The 21,887-nt window shown below is 39.2% G+C and overlaps 1 protein-coding gene across 2 annotated transcripts in view; it reads left to right on the forward strand.

Moving 5' to 3' along the window:
• The window catches only part of Prkd3 (protein kinase D3), a 67,999-nt gene that overhangs the window by 1,027 nt on the left and 45,085 nt on the right, over positions 1-21,887 (forward strand). For both annotated transcript variants that reach the window (XM_057769510.1, XM_057769520.1), the window contains exon 2: positions 6,311-7,224. In XM_057769510.1, coding sequence (XP_057625493.1) covers positions 6,937-7,224 — 288 coding nt within the window. In that variant the 5' untranslated portion in view covers positions 6,311-6,936. The remainder of the gene's footprint in view (positions 1-6,310; positions 7,225-21,887) is intronic.

Here is a 21,887-nt window from a genome sequence, read left to right on the forward strand (position 1 = left end):
AAAAAATACTTTTACGTTATAACTAGTGTTAGAGTTATAACAGTTTTGTTCAACCCACACTTTAACTTTTAATGCCAAGAGGGCAGACAAACCTACAGATTTGCTTCAAGAAGGCGTCCATGAAGTTCCCAGACTCAGTTGTAAGTAAGATTTGCTCTATATAGGGACACTGTCTCCCTCCCAGTTACACTGGAGAGAGATGAAACAGCACTTCAGCCATAAAGTTGCTGGAAGTTTTTTTTAACAGTTTTATTTTAAAACGTCTCACAGGAAAAATCACTATAGGTTTTTCTTCATAGGATAGTATTAGAAATGACATGGGCCTGAGAACATGAGTTTGGAGTCCTTTTTATAAACCAGGGCAGTTCACGTTTCAGAAGTGCTAAAATTAGGAGAATTTTTTTTCTTAAATGTATTTGACAGTTTCATACATTCTGATCACACCCCGCCCCCATACCCCTCCCACCCCCTCGCTCCCTCCCCCAAACCCCTCCCACCCCCTCGCTCCCACTCCCCCTACCCCACCCACCCCCGCCCCGTCCCCATACCCCTACCACCCCTTCCCAACCCTTCACCTATTCCGCCCATACCCATCCCATCCCCTCGCCCCCGCCCCCATATCTCTACCACCCCCTCCCAACCCCTCACCTCCACCCACCATACCCTTCCCGTCCCCTCCTATCCCTATCCCAGTACCCCTCCCACCCCCTTCTACCCCTGTCCCCATACCCCTCCGACCCTCTCGCTCCCACCCCAATACCCCTCCCACCCCTTCGCCCCTGCCCCAATACCTCTACCACCTCCTCCCAACCCCTAACCTCCGCCCCCCATACCCTCCCAGCCCCTTAAAGTGATGAGCCTTTAATCCTGCACATTTTATAAGCTTTCTGTTTTATCGGATGACCTGTTTAAAATAGACATTACTTTGTGTTTGTGCGTTGTTTCTCATCTAAACACTAGTACAAACACCTTACAATACGTGAAAATTTAAAAGTTTGATGAGTTGAAAACACCCCTTACAGTAAAAAGGGGGCGGGGAGATAGTTATTGAAGTACATTTTTCACAGAAGGGATCTTGTCTCGTGTTTTCAACAAAGTACTAAAGTTGGAAAAAATATCAACCATAGTGGAGTTAGTTGCTAGTTTTTAAAAGAAACTTGTTCAGAACTTGGTATATGATAATTATTACTTATATGTAATTTGATTAGGCACATAATTGGATTTAATAATCACATCTCTTCTTTGAATCTCTCCAGTTATGTAATTCAAGCTGAACTTGCCTATTTGGAGTAGTCATTTTGAAAGCAAAAATTGGGATATGGTACTTGAGGTGTTTTAGTATTAATGTCAATGTAGATAAGAAATTTTCTCTACTTGTGTGGTTGCGTTTTAGTAGCCATATGTGAGACGTGCTCATTGACAGCCAATCAGATTTCTTGGGCAGTACTGCTGCAAAGATGAAGATATATCAAGCTTATCATAGCTTCATATTGCATGGCCAGACTGGTGGTCTCCAATCTGGATATACTTCTCAGTGCTGTGCAGAGAACCTGCCTCATGTGCCGTTTTGGTGTTCTGCCTGGGAGTGGAAGGCCTGAGGTTCAAATGCCACTGCCCCCAGATGAGCAGACTTGGGGTAGGAGCACTCTAGTGGAGCGCTGAGCTCTTAGTGTTAGTTAGTCAGAGGGAAACAGGTTTCCAGAATATGCAGTCTCTACTGCCCCAGAATGGGATCAGTTTTTTAATCTACAAAAATACTTGAGTTTTTGAGTTAAGCATTAAGCAAAGTCAGACGTCTGTTGAGGTAAACATGAATATTGACTTCAGTGTTCTGGTCAGTTATGTCACTGAAAATGCTCACGTGCTTTTAACACACTAAAAACAATACATATATGGGAGAAAACCTTGTGCTTTATGAGCGTTCCTTGCACACAAAGCTAAATTACCTGGGCCACTCTTTACTGGCGGGAGTCAGGTAAATATGCTATTACAAAGGAAAAGCGTTTCTTCCTCTTTGCTTTAACATTTGCTGGATGCAAAAAGAATGCTGGCTCTCTTAAATCATGAGCGCTTCCCTTTGAAGTATTTGATTTGTCTTGTTTTCTGGAATCCTCTTGTTTCTTTAGAGAGACCTTCCCTAGGACCCCAGCTGAAATGAAGTCTCCCTGGCATAGATTCTGTTGTATCTCATAGTTTATAATTACCTAGCTACTTATACAAATGTGTGTTTGATGCCTGTGAGTTCCAGGGAGAGCAGTGGCCGTGTCTCTTTCTGCTGCTGCTGTGTGACTTGAGCCTCTCTCATAACTGTCTGACAAATACCAGGTGTTCTGTAAGTATACAGTGAGTGAAACTCCTGCTTTTCCAGCCTGTAATTAGAAACTTGGTTAAGGTTGGAACATACTGTCTTGTGATGAATTGACTGAGGGGAAGGAAGGTTGATCAGCTTGTGACATTCCCATGAGGTATATCACTCAGCCAAGTCGCCTAACCTCTAAGGTCTTTCTTTTCCCTTTCCTAAAAGATCAGGCACACTGAGCTCAAAATCCCTTTAATAGCCTATCTTTTGATTCCATTCACTGATGGCAGAATTTGTAAGTTCACTTGAATGAGGTATGTGACCGCTCTCTAAAAGAATGTTTGAAGAATGCCAACTAAACTGTTATAAATTCTTCACAACTAGACAATACTCTTCTGGTTTAGAGGCTCTCATAGCTATTAGAAACAACATCTAATTAATACACAGTTTACAAATTAACATGATGTTCTCTTTGTTAACTTTCAAACCCTATTTTCTATTTGAAACAAATACAAAAAAATTAAATAGCATGACCAAAGTTCGTGTAAATTAGAATTGTTAGATTTCTTACAGATCAACTCAAGATTCCATAAACAAAACAAGAAGGGGGAAAACAGATGGGATGTGTGGGTGGAAGCTGTTAAGACAGGTTCTTATATTTGTATCCATGCCAAAACTTTACAAAAAAAATCACTTTTATACACAATTATATATATATTATTAGGAATTTATGTCAGTCTCATAAATTAGTCAAGTGTGTTATTAGACTGTTACTGTTAAGTAGTTAATATCAAGTGGTCTAATAAAATGTAAATTAATAGGACGATAACGTATCTAATTGCTATGAAACTTCTCAATGGTTCTAGTACTTACACCAAGCCAGGTGCTGTCAGTAGTTCACCTGCAGGTGCCAGTCCCTGTGGCCCCGTGCCAGCAAACGGTGTTGTCGTTTTCCTTGTACTTCTCTGCAGTCATTCTGAATAAAACCCGTTCTCCCTTAACACTTTCTCAAATATTTGAGGACCACTCTTTATCACATGACATTGTCTTTACCATTACCTGAGTTATGCAACTTTTTCTTCCCAAACCTAAAACCTGTTAACTCTAAACATGGATTACAGAATAAACGTAATAGTAATGACAAGCTAACAGGTGTGCAGATTAATGCTGATGACTCCCAGTGCCCAGAGGACTTAGGTTTGCAGTAGTTCTTTTGGTCAGCCAAAAGTTAATTCTATTAACAGCTTATCTGAAGCCTTGGAAACAGCTCACTCTCATGAACGGCTTCTGAACCAGCATTTCTCCATCTTTACAGTGCACATTTAACTTTGAACTTATTTCTGTTCAATTTTACTTGAATTTTATTCTATTTGCTCAGTTTTGTTCAACCTTGAGGATTATATAAGCAGATGTCTTTGTCTTTACCATCTCAAATCTAATGAAAATATAGGACTAGGAGTGATTTGGGGGCATTTCCCCAAAGACTTTGTTGACATACAGCAAATTTCCCTACTGCACTGACACCCAACTCAAACTCACACAGCATATTTATGAAGACAGTGGGGAGAACGTTTTAAATACTGCTTTCGTGAGAGTGTAGTTGTCCTGAGCAAGTAGCTTCTGTACTTGTGCTTTCTCAATTTTAAAATGGGTGGTTGTGAGGATTACAGAGGTAATAGAGGTGTCTAGACTAGTGTCTGTCAGATGGTAAGAGCTCAGTGAAGATTAATGCTTACCTCTTCCATTTGAGGATCTAGGGTCATCTTTATTAGTGTGATAGGCTGATATGTAATCATTACAATATTCTCTGGTTATTCACAAATCACTTGAATAACAATCTCGGATCTGGCTAGAGGTTTTATCTTTTTTAAAAAAATGATTTTTTAAATTTTATGTGCCTTGGTGTTTTTGCCTGCATATTTGTCTGTATGAGGGTGTCAAATCACTTGGAGTTGGATTACAGACAGCTATGACACCTGCCACATAGGTGCTGGGAATTGAACCCAGGTCCTCTGGAAGAGCAGCCAGTCTCTTAACTGCTGACCCATCTCTCCAGTCCCTGGCTAAGGATTTTTGGTTTCTTTGATAATTTCTGACTTGTGCTTGCCTGCTTTTCTGTGCTCAGCACTTGAAGCAGCTCTCCCCCTCCCAGTCCATGGCCTCTTCTCTCACCCTGGGCTCTTTCTGCATGACATTTGTGGTTAAACTGGCTCACTGCTTTTGCTATATGGGATGAGCTGCATCTTGGTCCAGAGATTTGCACTCACATAAAGTTTTAGAATCTCAACACTCAAGAGGTGGAGATAGAAAGATTCTAAGTTTGAGACCATCCTGGGCTACATGGTGAGGCCAGCCTGGGCTATATAGTGGGATTCAAAAGAAAAGGCAGTGTTAAAAATTAATAATAAAGTCATTTAATTCACTCCTATTCACAAAGTTCAAGTTTCAGTTCTCTGCTTTATGCTTGAAAAGTGGTGGGAGAAGATAAGCAGGATACAAGTTGAGCAACTCTTTCTGTGTAATCTCTCACCCGTAGCAACATCCTCTCTGAGCAGTGATTCTCAGTTCCTTGTTATCTTTAAGAAGCTGTCCTTATTATGGAGACAGTGCTTGGGTTCTAATCCCTACTCTGCTTGTTAATAGCCATGTGATACTGGGCAGATTGCATTATCACCTTGTGCTTTGCTGTTTCCCTGGTAATTTCAAAAAGTATCATGAGACACATTGGTTAAACATTACAATCAAATTCTATAAAATATGAGATTGAATTCCAGGCATTTGCCTAAATGTCAATATCAGTGCTCGTTATCTTTAAGTTATTTTTAGAATCATTTAATTCTGAATTTTCTCATTTGTATTCCTGTGTCTATATGGCTTTGTTCTTCTGTCATTCACTTTAATTTAGCTCCATATATTGGTCTCCATAGAGTTACTACACACATTTTGGATACTTCGGTTTTTCATCATTGGAATTGTTTATGGCTACAAAGAATTTAGACGGACTCACCTCTTGTGAGCCATTTCGTTCAGCTGTAAATGGTCATGCCTTTTTCTTTGCTTTATTTTATTTTATTTTTTAAAATTTTCTAAGCTGTGTTTTCTTTAAAACCATGATGCATAGTTTACTGTGTGTGGGGTTCTTTTTCCTAATGATAGAAATCCCATGATAAGTCCACTTTCTCTTGTGTTTCATAGTTTATCAACTGTCACTATTCTTTATTGTCTCCAGTGTATCCCATTTTGCCCTTTTATTTCCTTAGACTTCTGGAAGGTATTTGTCAGCAAAGCAGCTCAGGGGTCATATTTTGACAGAAATTGACTCTTTTGGAGAGGTGCGAGAACTGCCTCGAATCTAGGGCCTTGTGCCTGCTGATGTATTCTTGTTAGACTCTTAATATATAAAACATGAGAGACTGTGTCGTAAGCTTTATTGTATTGGGAAATTATTTTGAATCTTTTATGGCTAGAATTATGAGCATTTTATGTCTGTGCTGTTTGGCTTACTTTTCCTGTTTTGTCCCATCTGTTTTTCTCAGTTTCTTATCGTGATTGAATTGTATAGTTGTGGACTACCAGTGTTTGATCTTCACAAATTTAAAATACAATAAATTATAGCTGGATGCAGTAGTGTCTTGGTCTCAACTGTTCTGGGAGGGGGAACAGAAGGAGCTCTAGAGCCCAGGAGTTTAAGACCGCTCTGGACAACATAGTGAGTGAAATCCTATCTCCAAAAAGGAAGACAAATATATATATATATCAACCCCCACCCCAGGGCTCAGGCGTTAGTAATGGAGAGGAATGGGAGTATTATTTTAAGTGGAAATCCCTGAAACTATACCTGTAGTAAAAATGACTGTAGTAACAAAAGTACAAATGAGCACCCATTAGGATGCATTCATGAATTGTAAATATACCACCAGAGATTAACACTAAAAAATAGAGTAATTCTTACATTTTAAACTGATGGCAAATGAATATAAAGCATTAAAACCTTTTTAAAATTTCCTCTAGGTTGACAGTATTTCAGAAGGCACCAGCTTTTCTCCGTGGACCCATTCATCAAAAGAAATATGCTTGTACTATTTTTAAAAGCTTTTTACTTCATCAAAGGGAAGTTCGCTCCCCAAGATGGAAATGAGTACATATGAGAGCGTGGTTTAAGGTGTGGCCATTTGAGGTGTCCCGCCAATCACTGAAGGAAGAGATTATCTGAAACATAGCTTTCAGTCAGGAAGATTTTATCTTGACGCAAAGTGGCTGTTTGCAGTTTATTTTCTGAAATGGAAAGGAAAAGACAAGAACAGATTTAAAATAACTGAAGATATTTCATGAATAATCCGGATCGGCTCTGTTCTCATGATGGTAACGGTGATGTGAAGTGAGCTACAGATCTGCGCGTGGTCCTAAAGACAACGCTCTTGATAGGACTGATGCTGAGAGCCGTAGGACCTTCTGTGTGTTCCACCCGCAGCGACAGAATCTGGCGGCGGCGGCATGAGCGGCTCAACCCAGGAACTCAGGCAGCTTCCACCTAAATCCAGAAGCACAGTCATATCTTTACTGCTATTATTTTGAAAACTTCTCCAAAACCATTTAAAAGGTGTCGACAACTATTTTTATAGCTTAAAGAAAGGCAGATGTCTGCAAACAGTTCCCCTCCATCAGCCCAGAAGTCTGTGTTACCTGCAACTGTTTCTGCTGTGCTTCCAACTTCTTCTCCGTGTTCAAGTCCCAAGACAGGACTCTCGGCTCGCCTCTCCAATGGCAGCTTCAGCGCCCCGTCACTCACAAACTCCAGAGGCTCAGTGCACACTGTGTCATTTCTACTTCAGATCGGCCTCACGCGAGAGAGCGTCACCATCGAAGCCCAGGAACTGTCTCTGTCTGCTGTCAAAGACCTCGTGTGCTCCATTGTTTATCAGAAGGTACTGTGCAAGCTATTTATATCAATAGTTTATTCTAATTAATATTGCCTCTCTCACATCCCTATAATTTATGCGTGAAACAATGAACACATTTGGACTCATTGGTAATTTATTCTGATTATGAACATTTTGGGCAATGCGCTAATAGACTGTGAGTCAAAAATCTGAAAAGTCTGTTAATGGGAACCTACATCCCAATCTAAAAATAGCACTTACCCCAGAATAGTGTCATTTTATAGTCAAGGGGTTATATGACATTTCATTCGATTGCAGAGAAAAGGTCAGAGGGTAGAGGGCACTAGACATTGAGGTACTTACTAGAAAGCTGGGACACAGAACTGAATCCAGTGTCCTTGTGCACCTTGGGCTTTCCAGGCGTCCTGTGTTTCACCCACCCTTGCCTTTTCTTTGGATGCTAATAATTTCTCATAGAAGAAATTCAAAATCTACCTAGACTACCATTTAATACAAAAAAGGCATACTTTCTCTTCCTCTTGAACAGGTAAATCAATTTTGAATATATATGACAGATTATTCAAGATAATTGTTTATCATATTAGTCCCCCTTGCCCTATCCTGTGCCATTTTTTAATGGAGCTTGGCTCAGTGGATTAGTGTTTTCTACTTATAAATTATTTATATGGGTTATATTAGTTGATTTTGTTTGATTTTTAATGGACAAGCACTTCAAACAAACTTGTAGAGTCTCTGCGTGTAAAATGTTTTTCTCAAGCATGAGAACCTAATTTCAGATTCCCATACCCACTTTAAAAGCTAGGCTTAGCAGTGTGCACCTGTAATCCCAGCACTAGAGAGGTGGAGACAGACCAGCCATGACAGTGAAATCAGTGAGCTCCAGGTTCAATGAGAGACCCTGTCTCAATCTGTAAGGCGAGGAGCAATGAAGAAGACACGCAAAGCCAACCCCTGGCCTATGTAAACACACAGGCATACACATACACCAAGTGTGTGCACACAGAGACATACAGTCTCTCAATGAGATTGATAACTTTGCATTTCAGCTCGTCATCTTTTATTTGACTCTGTATGTTTTATATGGTTTGTCACTAGCTTCTAATTTACAAGTAGTTGGCAATTCAAAAATGTTATAGTTAGTGATAATGACCTATGGGCTTGTGTTTTAACAGTGACTTCCTGGTGTAAATATGGCCTAAAGTAAGAGTGACTGTAGACCTGCAGAGTTGTCGATTTGTTTCCTTGGGTATTTACTTACTGTGAAGTCTTTAGCGTTGAAGGTGGGGTATTCCTATTGCCCAGGCTGGTCTCTGGACTCTTGGGTTCTCCTGCCTCTGTCCTCCTTAGCTGAGACAACAGATTTAGACCACCTTGCCCAGACCTACTTTTTAATAGCTTAACTTATATTTCCCTTTTGTTATATACTACATAAGTTTTTCACAAATGCTTTGTAATTTTTTAAAGTTAAAGGTAATGTTTAAACTTTTGAGAGCATAAGAATTCATAAACACTGTTTTGGTGAAATCTGTTATTCCTTTTTCAGCATTTTAGAATTTTCACCATTTGTTTTTTAATTTATAAAAATATGTGTGTGCATATATCTTTATCATATATACAGGGTATTAAAATATGTATACATTGTATAATGGTTAAGTGAGCTAGTTAACTTACTTCTGGTCACTTACACACTTGGATGAACTCATTTACTCCACATTTATACAAAGGCATACTGATTTTATATAGAAGTGTTGTGGAATTAGCTCTATTACTTATCTACAGGAAAACTTTGGACAAAGTGATTTTACTTGTTTGAATAAGTTTGAATTAGATCAGTCAAATCCCTGAGTTGGGGTGTTTCCAGTCTCTGATTATAGCTGTGAGGTCTGGGTCTTCTCTGCAGGAGACGAGAAATGAGAACTGAGTCTTGAGTTTAGATTCTGGGGTTTCCTTCATGGATCCCTGTCTCGTGTTAGATTCTAAAAGGCTGTGTCTGTATTGTCTTAGAGGACCTGCTCTCTAGCCACCCATCTGGTTCCCTGGATTTTTACAGTGTCGGGTTCTAAAATAGTCAGTTGGGTGACACTTGAGTGATTATTTTGAACCTCTAAAGAAACGTGTATTTCCTTATAGTTGTATAGCTTGGTGTTCTTGTGGGACTCCAAACAGTGGAATCGGGGGTTGTCTTTGACTCTCTTCCCTGTGCTTGGGACCTTTTCCTCCTGCTGGGTTGCCATGTCCAGCAGTGATATGAAGGTTTGTGTGTGGGCAGGGGGAGTTGATCTGAGGGAGATGGGGAGATGGGAGAGGAACTGAGAGATGTGGAGGGAGGGGAAACTACAGTCAGTTTGTAATGTATAAGAGAAGAATAAAGGTTTGTAAAAGAGGAAAGATGATATTTAATACTCATAATTTGGGTACCAGATTATCTTTCAAGTTAGTAGAGGTGACAGTCCCTTTGTAAATAAATGCTTTAGATTTTTTAAATAATATGACACTTACGTTAATAGTATTTATAGCTGCCATTGTTGGTTTGTCAGATTCTAGTCTAGTGTCTTTATACATACTCTTGTTAGTTTTTCACAGCTTCACTGTGTATGGTGTCACCACAGTTATCAAAAAGGAAATGGAAGCACAGAACCCTTAATAAATTACTTCCCTGGGATACTAAGAATTCAGAGCTTGCATTTTTAGCTGTTGTGCTCTAGACAGCCGCTTTGATTTTTTTCCCCATCATCAATCAGTGTTCATTTGTGAAATGCCTTCCATTTAAAGAGACTGTACAGCCAGTAACCATAGACTCCAATTCCCTTGAAGCTAACTGTCCTTGTGTGCACAGATGCCTGTGTAACAAACTGAAGTAAATGGTTCCATCTGTTGTCCATACTAGCTGACATGTGAAACTCTAGAAAGGCGACTGGCACTGGTCTTTTCACCTAAAACTATTTGGGTGGTTTGGTCTGATGGGCATCCTTGCTCGTCTAGTTTCTGCTCTTGATAAACATACTTATGTAGAACCGTCTGAAAATAGACCACCAGTTAAATTTTAGGAATTAGTTGGACCAGACATTGTCCCTGTCCTTAAAGCATGTAGTATCGTGAGGGAGACACATTGACTAGTACGACACATGAGAAGTAGCATGGGATGCTGAAGTAAAAAGTGTCTGTAGGCTGATGAACAATGCAGAAAGCTGAAGCCAGACAGAAAATAGTATTAAGCTTGGAAATCAAGTAACAAAGAGTGAGGAGTTGAAAAAGGCATTCCAGACAGAAGGATTGGGATAAGGAAAAATAGAGGACAGGAAGATGGTTAAGTGTTAGCGAGGTAGATTCCTTAGCAGTTGGAAGAGTATATTATTCTTCCAAAGGACCCAAGTTTGATTCCCAGCACCCACTTCAGGTAGAGCACAACCACCTTTAACTCCAGCTCTGGGGAATCTGATGCCCCTGGCTTCCATGGGCACCCCCACACACGTGCGTACACCACACAGACACATGATTAAAAATAAAAGAAATACAAGCGCAAACATTTAGTAAGTGCCTGCTTGGTGCCAAGAGGTTTATATGCATTTAATCCACACAGTAGTCTGTGGTACATCAGAAACTTTAATGTACATGATGTTCATCTGGGAATTCTACTAAGGAGTGTTATTTTGATTTGGTATGTTTATGTGGCTGTGCATTTCTGTTATGGTGATATTGGTGGTCCTTTGCTGTAAACCCTGTCTTGTTGTTTTTCTCTTGATGTGCTAAGACACCAGAACCAAAACAGCTTATAAAATAAAGGCACTTAATTTGTGACTCATGGTTCCAGGGGGTTAGATTCTATGACAGTAATGGTGGGGGCCATAGGAACAGGCAAGCAGGCATGGCAATGGCGCATCCGACTGAGATTTCACATCAGGATCCACAACCACCAAGCATAGAGGGCTTGTTGGGAATGGCCTCAAAGCCCATCCCAAGTGGCACATCTTTTTCAACATGGCCAGACCTCCTAAATCCTTTCCGAACAGTTCCACCAATGTGGGACCAAGTATTCAAATATGAGTCTATGGGAGCCATTCTTGTTCACGCCACCATAGACCCATAGATGTATTGAGTTAGAGTGATCTAGGTGATCTTTGTATGTTAAAGGAGGAAACTGAAACTTCAGAAGAAAATAATTTGCTGAAAGTCAGAGATCAAATTTAGGTCTGTCTTAACTCCAAGCCTACTGTCTTTCCTCAACCACAAAAACATTCACACTTGATCCTTCCAAGAATAGAGATTTTGCTCAGGTGTTTGTGTAGCCAGGTGAGATGATCATATCTGTCTTGGAGAGCTCAAAAGATGCTAATAAAATGACTTAGCAGGTAAAGGTTTTTGCTGCAGAGCCTATGACCTGAGTTTCCTCCCTGGAACCCACTCCCAGAAGTTACCCTCTGACTTGCAAGTACACACATGCACATACACAAATAAAATAAATATAAAAAACTTTAAAGTTATTTTAAGATTTTAGATGAGTTAGAAATGAAGTTGGGGGTCACAGGAAATTCACACCGAATGAAACTTGGTACCTGTTAAACATAAGGCAAGTCAGAGTGACAGCAAGCATGAGTAACTGGAAGAGTGAAGCTTGATGCTCAGATGGAAGATCCAGAGAGAAAAGTCAGTGTGTGTGTGTGTGTGCACGCACGCGTGCGTACACGCACGTGCAATTTAGTTTCCTCACACTCTAATAAGGAAAGGTTCCTATGTTCTAGGAATTTTTAGGAGGACTGAAGAAGTAGTCTTGTATTTCAGGGTTTTCCAGGGGATGTACATTGGAACCTGACCGTGGAGGGTAGTTGTTTCTTTCAGAAAAGCTTCACCCCTCTTAGTTCTCTTGTTAGCAAAACTAAACAAGGTTAGAAAACCATGAAAAGGTCTCTTAGTTTGGAGGACCTGAGAAGAATTACCTTAACGGTGAAGTAAATCCACAAGGTCACCACTCTATTTAAAATCAGGAAAGAGCTTCCCAAATTATTTCTTTTGAAAAAATATATTTAATATAGTAGTTATAAACTTTAGATCCCATCTCAGTTCTGCATTTTTACTTTTCAGTGTTATCAATATACTAGGAATAATTAACCTTGGAATAAAAGATTAAAATTTCATCTCAGAAAATGTAATTTGTAAATTTGTGAGATTTTACACAATAGTGAGATTATTTGAAGTGCAAAATGTGAGGTTATTTGAAGTGCCAAAGCTATCAAAAAAGAAAAGGATTTCTTTGGTGGGAAGTTGTATTGATAACAGCATACAATAATATAGGCTACTGTCATGTATGCCCATGCATGTACATACAATAATATAGGCTGCTCTCATGTATGCACATGCATGCATATATGCATGTGTTACACATTAAAAGACAATGATTTTAATATTACCTTCTGGCAACTTTAGACAGAAATGTGGGATGCAGTATATATATTTTTCTCTCGAACTATTTTACAGGATGCTGTTTTTTTAAAGATTTGTTTGTTTATTCTCTGTGTATGCTTGATTGTATGGGTGTGCACCATGTCCATGCAGTGTGCTTGGAAGCCAGAAGAGAACATAGATCCCCAGAACTGGAATTATCTGTGGATTTAAGCTGCCTGTGGGAGCTAGGAACTGAACCTAGATTCTGTTGGAAGAGCAACAAGTGCTCTTAACCACAGAGCCATCTTTTTAGCCCCTAAATATTTTTTTTAAAGACAGATTTGAGGTACTATAACCTATAATAAACCCCATCACTTCTAAGTTCATGAGTTTGGTAAGTTTCAACAGTTGCATACAATTATATAACTCCTCTCATTCAAGATATAAATCATTTTTGTCACCCTAGATATTTTTTTGCACTTCTGCAGTGTCTTCCCCCACTTCCGGCCCCAGACAACAGCTACTCTGCATTCTTTTACTGTAGCTTAACTTTCCTGGGTGTTCAGAAAGATAAATGAGATAATCTCCTATGTAGTGTTTTGGTTTTGTTTTCTCTCACATAGAAGTGTTTTTTAAATTCATATCATTGCAAATAAATAAATTAATTAAAAAAATAAATTCATATCATTGTATTTCTGTAGTTCTTTACATTGCTGAATTAGTCTGTTGTATTAGATATGCTTTAATTTCTCTTTTATTAATGTACAATAGAATTGTTTGCAATTTGGTGGTTATGAACAAAGTTGTCAAACTCCCCATACAATCTCAATTACAACATCTAAATGTATTTTGTGTGTACTTAGAAGTATAATGGCCTGGTAATTTAGTAGGCCTGTGTTTGCGATATCTTGCAGGCTGGTTTTCGAGGGCAGCTGTGCACTTTTCCTTACCTACAAGCCCATAGCCTTGCTCACACTTGGTATCAGCAACCTTTCTAATTCATCCAATCCGGCTGCTATATAGTCATACCTCCTTCTGACTTTAATTTGTATATTCTTGTGGAATATTTGTACATACTATGTGTTGATTAGTTTTTTTGTCAATTTACCCAAACTAGAGTTACCTGGGAAAAGGGGACCTCAGTTGAGAAATTGTCTTCTTCAGGTTGGCCCACAGGCACATCTGTAAGGCATTTTCTTGATTAATAATTGATATGGGAGGGCCTAGACTGCTTTGGTTAGAAGTCTCCATCTGTTCCAGTTGGTGGAGACTTTTTCTCCTAAATGTGTTTGCTATGTGTTTTTCTATTAATCTCTTAATGTGGCACATTTTCTTAGTTGAATTCTTGAATGTTAAATAGCCTTGCATTCCTGGAGCAAACCCATCTAGTCAACATGTATTATCTTTTTCAGTTTATCTAATTTGATTTATTAATATTTGCTTAACTTTTTTTCTGCCTTTGTAATAGATAGTAGCCTATAGTTTTGCTTCTTTCCCTATCTTTGAGTGTCAGAAGAATGTGGCTTTGAGAAGGGGTGCTGGGATTGAACCAGGGGTTTGGGTTGCCTTATCTCTTTTTTTTTCTCTTCTCCTCCTCTTCTTCCCCCCCCCCTTCTCTATTTATTTTGTGTATCTGGTGCTTTGTCTGCATGTTCACTTGCAGGCCAGAAGAAGACATCAGAGAAGAGGGCATCAGATCCCACTGTACATGGTTGTGAGCCACCATGTGGGTGCTGAGAGTTGAACACAGGACCTCTGGAAGAGCTGCCAGTGCTCTTAACAGCTGAGCCATCTCTCTAGTTTTTGGGATGCTAATACATGTATGCTTTACTGTTGAAGTACTGTCCTGTCCCTCAGACTAGTGTTAGCTTCCCAAGTTGAAAAGTGTTTCCTCTTCTATTTGCTAAATAAATTTAATACTATTTGTGTTAATAGGCTCGACCAGCGAGCCCATTCTCGGCCAAGGATTTTCTCTGGGCTGTTTTAAATCGGTTTTTATATTGAGTAAACATGAACTATTCAGATAATTCATTTCTTTGGTGAAGTTTGGTGGCCTGGTTCATTTTTGTCAACTTGTCACAGACTTGCCTTGCATGGAAAGAGGTGCCTCAGTTAAGAAAACGCCTCCATAAAATTGTCCCAAAGACTGTGGGACATTTTCTTAATTAATGATTGATGTGGGAGGGCCCAGTCCACTGTGGGCAGTGCTACCCCTGGGTAGGATTCTGGGTTGGTATAAGAAAACTAAGCAAGTTTTGAGGAGCAAGCCAGTAAGCAGCATTCCTCCATGGTCTCAGCTTCAGTTCCTTACTCCTTGTTGCTTCCTTAACCTCCCTTTGTGATGGGCTGACTGTAAGCTCTAAAGAGAATAAACCCTGTCTTCCCAAGTTGCTTTTGGATCTGTTGTTGATCACAGCAATAGAAAACAACTGATACATTTAGTTATAAAGTGAACATGTATTTCTGGTGTTGATCGTTGCTGGTTCATCTTTATTTTTTATTTTCCCTTGATTTGTGTGACTCATAATATACCAACTTAGCTTTCAGTGAACTAACCTTTTGTTTAATTGATTTTCTGTATTGTGGCCTGCAAGATCAGTGCATAATAGGTGGAGACAGACAGAGATCCCAGGAGTTCACTGAATTAGCTGTGTCTAATTAGCTGAAATAGCGTGTTCCATGTTCATATAAAGACTGTGTTTCCATGGGGGCTGGAGAGATGGCTCAGTGGTTAAGAGCACTGACTGTTCTTCCAAAGGTCCTGAGTTCAATTCCCAGGACCCACATGGTGGCTCACAACCATCTGTAATGAGATTTGGTGCCCTCTTCTGGCCTGCAAGCAGATATGCAGGCAAAACACTATACATAATAAATAAATAAATCTTTAAAAAAAAAAAAGACTGTGTTTCCTAAAATACGGTGAAGTGATTGAGGAAGAAGTCTTGATGCCAACCTCTGACCTCTGCACATATCTACTTGGACAAGCACGTGCATGCACACACACAAACACACACGAAAGAGAGAGTGACCACTTTTTTTTAATTTCTTTAACTTGATGTTTGTTTTATAGTGTATAATTCTCCATATACTACTCTGTGAATATTCCGTATTAGTTACTCTTCTATTGCTGTGATGAAATGCCATGATCAACGTAACTTACACGAGGATGGGTTTATTTGGGTCTTACAGTTTCAGAGGGATAGGAGGCCATCACCATGTGGCAAGGAGCGTGGCGCCTGGAGCAGCAGCTGAGAGCTCGCATCCAGATCCACAAAAAGGAAGGAGGAAGGTGTGCAATGGGTGTGGCAGGAAGCTTTTAAAACTTCAAAGCTCACCCCTAGGACATACCTTTTCCAACAAGGCCATACTTCCAAATCCTTCCCCAGCACTTCCAATTGGAACTGAGTGTGCAAACATATGAGCCTCTGAGTGGGTAGGAAGATGGGGAAAACACGATCGAGTTATATTGTATGTAAAAATTACTTGTGTTCATACATTTCCGATTTTTATTCTTTTAAGATTTATTTATGTGCATTTGTATCTGTACGAGTGTATGCCAAAGTGTGTGGGTACCGTCAGAGATCAGATGAGGGCGTGAATCTACTGGAGCTAGAGTTACAGGTAGTTGAGGGCTGCTTGACGTAGGTACTGGCAACCAAACTCAGGGTTTCTGGAGAAGTAGCAAGTACTCTATATCTGAGCTGTCAATCTAACCCAGCAATTCTCAACCTGTAATTCGTGACCCCTTTGGGGGTCAAATGATCCTGTCACAGGGATCACCTATCAGCCTGCAAATCAAATATTTACATTATAATTCATAACAATAGCACAGTAAATAGCAATGAAATAATTTTATGGTGGGGGAGGTCACCACATGAGGAACTGTATTTGTACTAAAGGATCACAGTATTAGGAAGGTTGAGAACCACTGATCTAATCCACATCTTACTATTTTTTTATTTTAAATTTTTTATTTATTTTACATAACAACAGTTTCCCCTTCCTCCTCCCCTCTTGTTCCCTCCCCCCACCTCCTTTCTGCCCCCATCTACTCTTAAGAAAGGATAAGGCATCCCTAGGGGAGTCAACAAAGCCAGGCATATGAAGTTGAGGCAGAACCAAGCTCCTCTACCCCCTGCATCAAGACTGAGCAAGGCATCCCACCATGGGGAGTGGGTTCCATAAAGCCAGCTCATGCAGCCAGACCCTGGTCCCACTGCTAGGGACTCTACAAACAGATCATGCAACACAACTGTCACCCACATGCAGAGGTCTTAGGTTGGTCCCATGCAGGTACCCCAGCTGTCGGTCTAGAATCGATAAGCTCCCACAAGCTTGGGTCAGCTGTCTCTGTGCTAACCAACATTTTAAATTTGTTAAGACTTAGGTATATTTACCCAATTTTCAATATATTGTTCTTTATTTATGATAATTATTTCTTGTTCTGAAATTTAGGTATTATAACTTTTTATTAGTGTGATATCTTTTCACATCATATATATGTATCTATATGTACATACATACATGTATACCTCTGTGTGTTTTCATTAATAATTTTTTAAGTAGGCTTCATAGTTGATTGTATGTTTCAAGTTTTCATTGTGTCAACTACTCCTTAAGTGTTAAGATCACTCATATTCAGACAGTGGTGGCGTACACCTTTAATCCCAGCACTTGGGTGGATCTCTGTGAGTTCAAGGCTAGCCTGTTCTACAGAACAAGTTCCAGGACAGCCTGGACTATACAGAGAAACCTTGTCTCAAAAAATTCAAAACAAAACAAAGAACACTCATGTTTAATACAATTTTCAAAATAGATTCATTAAATTTACAAACTTTCCCTACTTGTAAAGGTTTTATATAGGACTTCTCAACTTCATGAGAAAACTAAAGCAGTACATGTACAGTAGAAATTATACTTTGAATTTTGAGCTTTTCCTGGCTAATGATACAGTACAGTACTATAGAGATCCTCACAGTGCTAGGTGGCAGCAGCTGCTAGCCAGCATAAGGATCATGCTGTAAGCAACTGACTCTCTAGAGTGTGCTCAGTTGCTAAACTGTGGTGGGCTAGGTGAATTAAATGCATCCACAACTTAACATTCCTAGCCTGTTAGACGTTTACTAGGACATACAGCATCAGTCAAGAGGCATCGATATGACAAAATCTGCTATTTTTTTTATATGCATCCCTTCTGTTCTTGGGGCCTTTTTGTTTTTTGACTTTTAATTATTTCCTATATTTCCATTTTCTCTCCTCCCTTGCTTGTTTTTTGTTTGTTTGTTTCTGCTTTTTTCTTTGAAAGTTCCTTTTAGCACTTGCCCTAATGCCAGCACAGGTCAGCCCTCTACATCCTTTGACCAAATCTGGCTGTCTTAGTTTCATTTCCTGTTGTGATAAAATGCTCTGACTCGAGTTGGAAGGGCTTATTGGCTCACAGTTCCAGGTGGCAGTCCATCAGTGGGGGAAGCCAAGGCAGCAGGAATTGGAAGCGGCTCGTCCCATTACACCCGCAGTCAGGAGCAGAAAGGGTGAATTGAGCTGCATGCAGTGCCCAGCTCATTTCTACACTCCTCCACAGTCCAGGATGCCCTGCCCAGGGAATGGTTCCACAGACTGCGGTCTGGGCTCGCCTCCATTAGTTGAACCAAGATAACCTCCCACAGATCAGCCCTTAGGTCAGTTAATCTAGACAATCCCTCGCTGAGACTCCTTTCCCAGGTGAATCTAGATTTGATGAAGTCCACAGTTAAAATCTAACCTTCACACTGGCCCACCACCTGCTTTCATAGTTGTATTGAAGCCCAACATGTTTGTTCATTTACATACAGTCTGTACAGCAGAGGTTAGTATGCAAGATATCATGTGGCCCTCAGCCTAAAATATCATCTGACATTTTACAGACATTTGAAAATTTTTATCTTAGTTGATAGACTATAGACATTTTTAAATTGGTGTAGACTATCTTGTGTATAATGTAGTGTGTACCTCAGAACCCTGTATTTCTGTTCTTCTCATCTGCTATTATTGTCAGATATTGTGTTTCTACATACTTTCAGTTATTATTCATGGTAGTCAGGCTGCACAGAGTCACCACAAGCCCTGAACTGTGTGCCTAGTAGAAATACAGGCTAGGTTTCTATGAGCTTTTCTTCACAGTATATTTGTCAGCCAAGAAATGCATTGTTTTGTGTATGTTTCTGTCTAAGCTTTCTTTACTCAACATGCATTGCTGATTCCACAGCATCCTTCTCATAGCCAATAATACTGGAGTGCATGACTGACTAATGCATGTTTAACTCAGCCAACGTTCAGAACCTTTAGTCTAATGCAAGTCAGTAAATAAACGGGTAAATGAAAATACGAAGATGCCTTTAACTAGTTGAATTATATGTTCTGTGGGATTGCTACCTCATTTTCCATACATCAGAAGTAGAATATTTTTATAGTCTTGTAATTCAAAACTTCAGGAACATCTATTTCTACATTGCAGGTTAATAAGATTTTTGAACCTAGATAGACATTAGTGATGGCTTTCTTTGGCAGTCTGTGAAGAGCTAAATAGATGATACTATTTGCACTCGCCTAATGTCCATTATACCACTACTACTTCAGTTGGATGGATATTTGTGGTAGGTACACTTACTCTTTTAGTCATAGTGCTAAATCCTGTGGAGACTCCCAAAATGAAAGTCGATTTCCCACCCCTAAGCATGTTACATAAAAGTTGAGTAAATGTAAGATTAGCATAATAGGAGGTAGCACATGCTAAGACCTGAATGAAGGTACACAAAGGGCAGAATGACTCAAACTAATGACTGTCTTTTTGGAGAATTATGAAAGCCTGTCTTAAACTTTATTTTTTTGTTTGCACCATCATCAACTGTAGTACTTTACGTGGAGAAATCGATGTCAGATGCTGGTCTAGTGCCTTGCTGTTCTCTGGCAGCTTATAGCATGGATAAAGCAAGATATCATTACCATTGAGATCTTTTTCATGGCCAAATAAATAAGTTTTTGTGACTGTAATTCCTAGTCGTACTATAAATTTTATGTAAGCTAGACTGAGTTACTCAAGAAGTTCATGGTGACCTTTCCCCCACCCCTTGCTCACCAGCAGTTAACTAGACAGACATCTGTAGTTGCTAGCAGTGAACGGTGACAGAAATATGTGATTGCTCTACAAGGCATTATTACTTACAAAACATGGTGATGATTCCGAAGGCATGACTGTGATCATAATTGCTTTCCTGAGCTTTAGACACATTATTGGCTCATTTGTTAGGGCTTTGTTTCATTGTTCCACTGCTTGGATTATCCTTCCCCTACTGTGTTTTCTTCTTTGAGTACTGGCAGGCTAGGTAACCTGTATTTTAATATTCATTGTGCTGATCGTCATTACTTTTATTTTGAATGTGTCTTACTTAAAGCTCCATGAGGTCAGGCATCATGTAGCCACAATAAACAAACATTCAGATATTTCTTAGTTGAATAAAGAAAGAAACTCCTAAGAAACAGCATGAGGTCCTACTTAAAAGTGTTAGTTTTTGGTCAAATTGGGGTTCATTTCTACCACTTACGAATTGTGTGACCTTGGTTTCTTATGTGAAAAGTAAGATTGAAAATACTACTCATGTATGTATTGTGTACACATATGTGTATAAATGTACCTTACGTGTGTTTCTTTGACCACTACTTAACACACAGTAGCCACACAGTAAATGCTACCTTATCAGTATTACATATTAATCTGATCTTGATGATCTCCAAACTCTAAAATAGATATAACTGCTTTGAGATCCTTTCTGTTCAATATGTAAAATTCGTCAATACCAATCTATAAATAACTTAAAAGGTACTACCAATTAGATTTGCATTGATTTTGTTTTGTGCTTTATTTAATATACATGTCAGAATCTTGTTATATACTGTAGAAGATCATTGTTTGAGTTGAGTATGCTCACAGTCCTATATTCTCTGTACTCTGAAAGCTGAGGCAGGGAGATCTTGAATTTGAGGCTAACCTGTGCATACATAATGAGGCACTCTGAAAAAGTAAGAGAAAATGGAAGGAAGGGGGTAAAAAGGAAGACAACTGATTTCTTCCTTGATGTATACATCGGCCAGCTTTCTGTGAGGACTTCCAGTGCTGCCTTTACTGGTGCAGAAAGTGACGGAGTTTACTGATGGCGCCGCTGAGTACATTTGAGCTCTTCCTGAGCTACACGTGTAAGCTTGTGATTTATTAGAAATAGTCCCAGAATGTCTCTTTTTTAGATTAATGCTGACTATATGTGACTTTAGAATCATACAATTTTGAGTTCAACAGAATTAACTAACCAGTTAATTCTGTGACTGAACAATAGCAAAGTAAATGCTTTTTTTAAAATTTCTATATACTTAGGACTGAATGAAATCGAAATATTTCAGCATTGAATTTACATTCTCAATGATTGAACCACCAGGCAGAACCTGTAGTACCAAACAGATAGGGAAACTTAACACGAGATATATAAGGCCATCTGCTATCAGAAAAGGGACAGGAATGCTACCTGCAAGTACATAATAAATAATAAATAATGAATTTCCTTAATTTATTAAGGAAAAAGGGTTTGGATGGGGCTAAAGAGATGGATAACTACTAAGAACAGTGTCTGCTCTTCCAGAGGACCCAGCACCCATGTGGCAGCTCACAGCCATGTATAAATCCTGTATCAGGGGATCTGATACTCTCTTCTGATCTCCAGTGACACCAAACACACATATGTATGGTACACAAACATACGTGTAGGCAAAACATTCACACACATAAGATAAAACAATAAAAATTAGTAATAAAGAAAATGGAAGTAGAGAAATGACACATCAGTTAAGAGTGCTTGCTGACATGCACATAGCATACACAGACATGCATGTACATGTAGATACATGCTCACACATGCGTGCACGCATACACATACGGACACAAAATAAGAATAAATCTAAAAAAATTAGAAAAGAATGATTAATAGGACTTAATGATATTATCTCAGGGAGTATAATAAAATCTTAAGCTCTAAAAGAAAAATTTTTAAATCTTTTAAGGGTGATATGAATGTTTTGTTCTGACAAAGAAGGACTGATAGTGTATAAATTTTTACTTCTCAAATTCCTATGTTAAATTGAAGATCTTATTGGGATTTTTTTTTGACCTGACAGTGTTAGCCAAACATTTATCTCATGTTATTCTAAAGTTGTCAAGAGCATTAATTTTTAAAATCTGAGAGAGAAAAAAAAAAAAACAGGCAGTGGTGGCACACACCTTTAAT

Source organism: Chionomys nivalis, chromosome 1 (assembly GCF_950005125.1).
Source record: "Chionomys nivalis chromosome 1, mChiNiv1.1, whole genome shotgun sequence".
NCBI lineage: Eukaryota > Metazoa > Chordata > Mammalia > Rodentia > Cricetidae > Chionomys > Chionomys nivalis.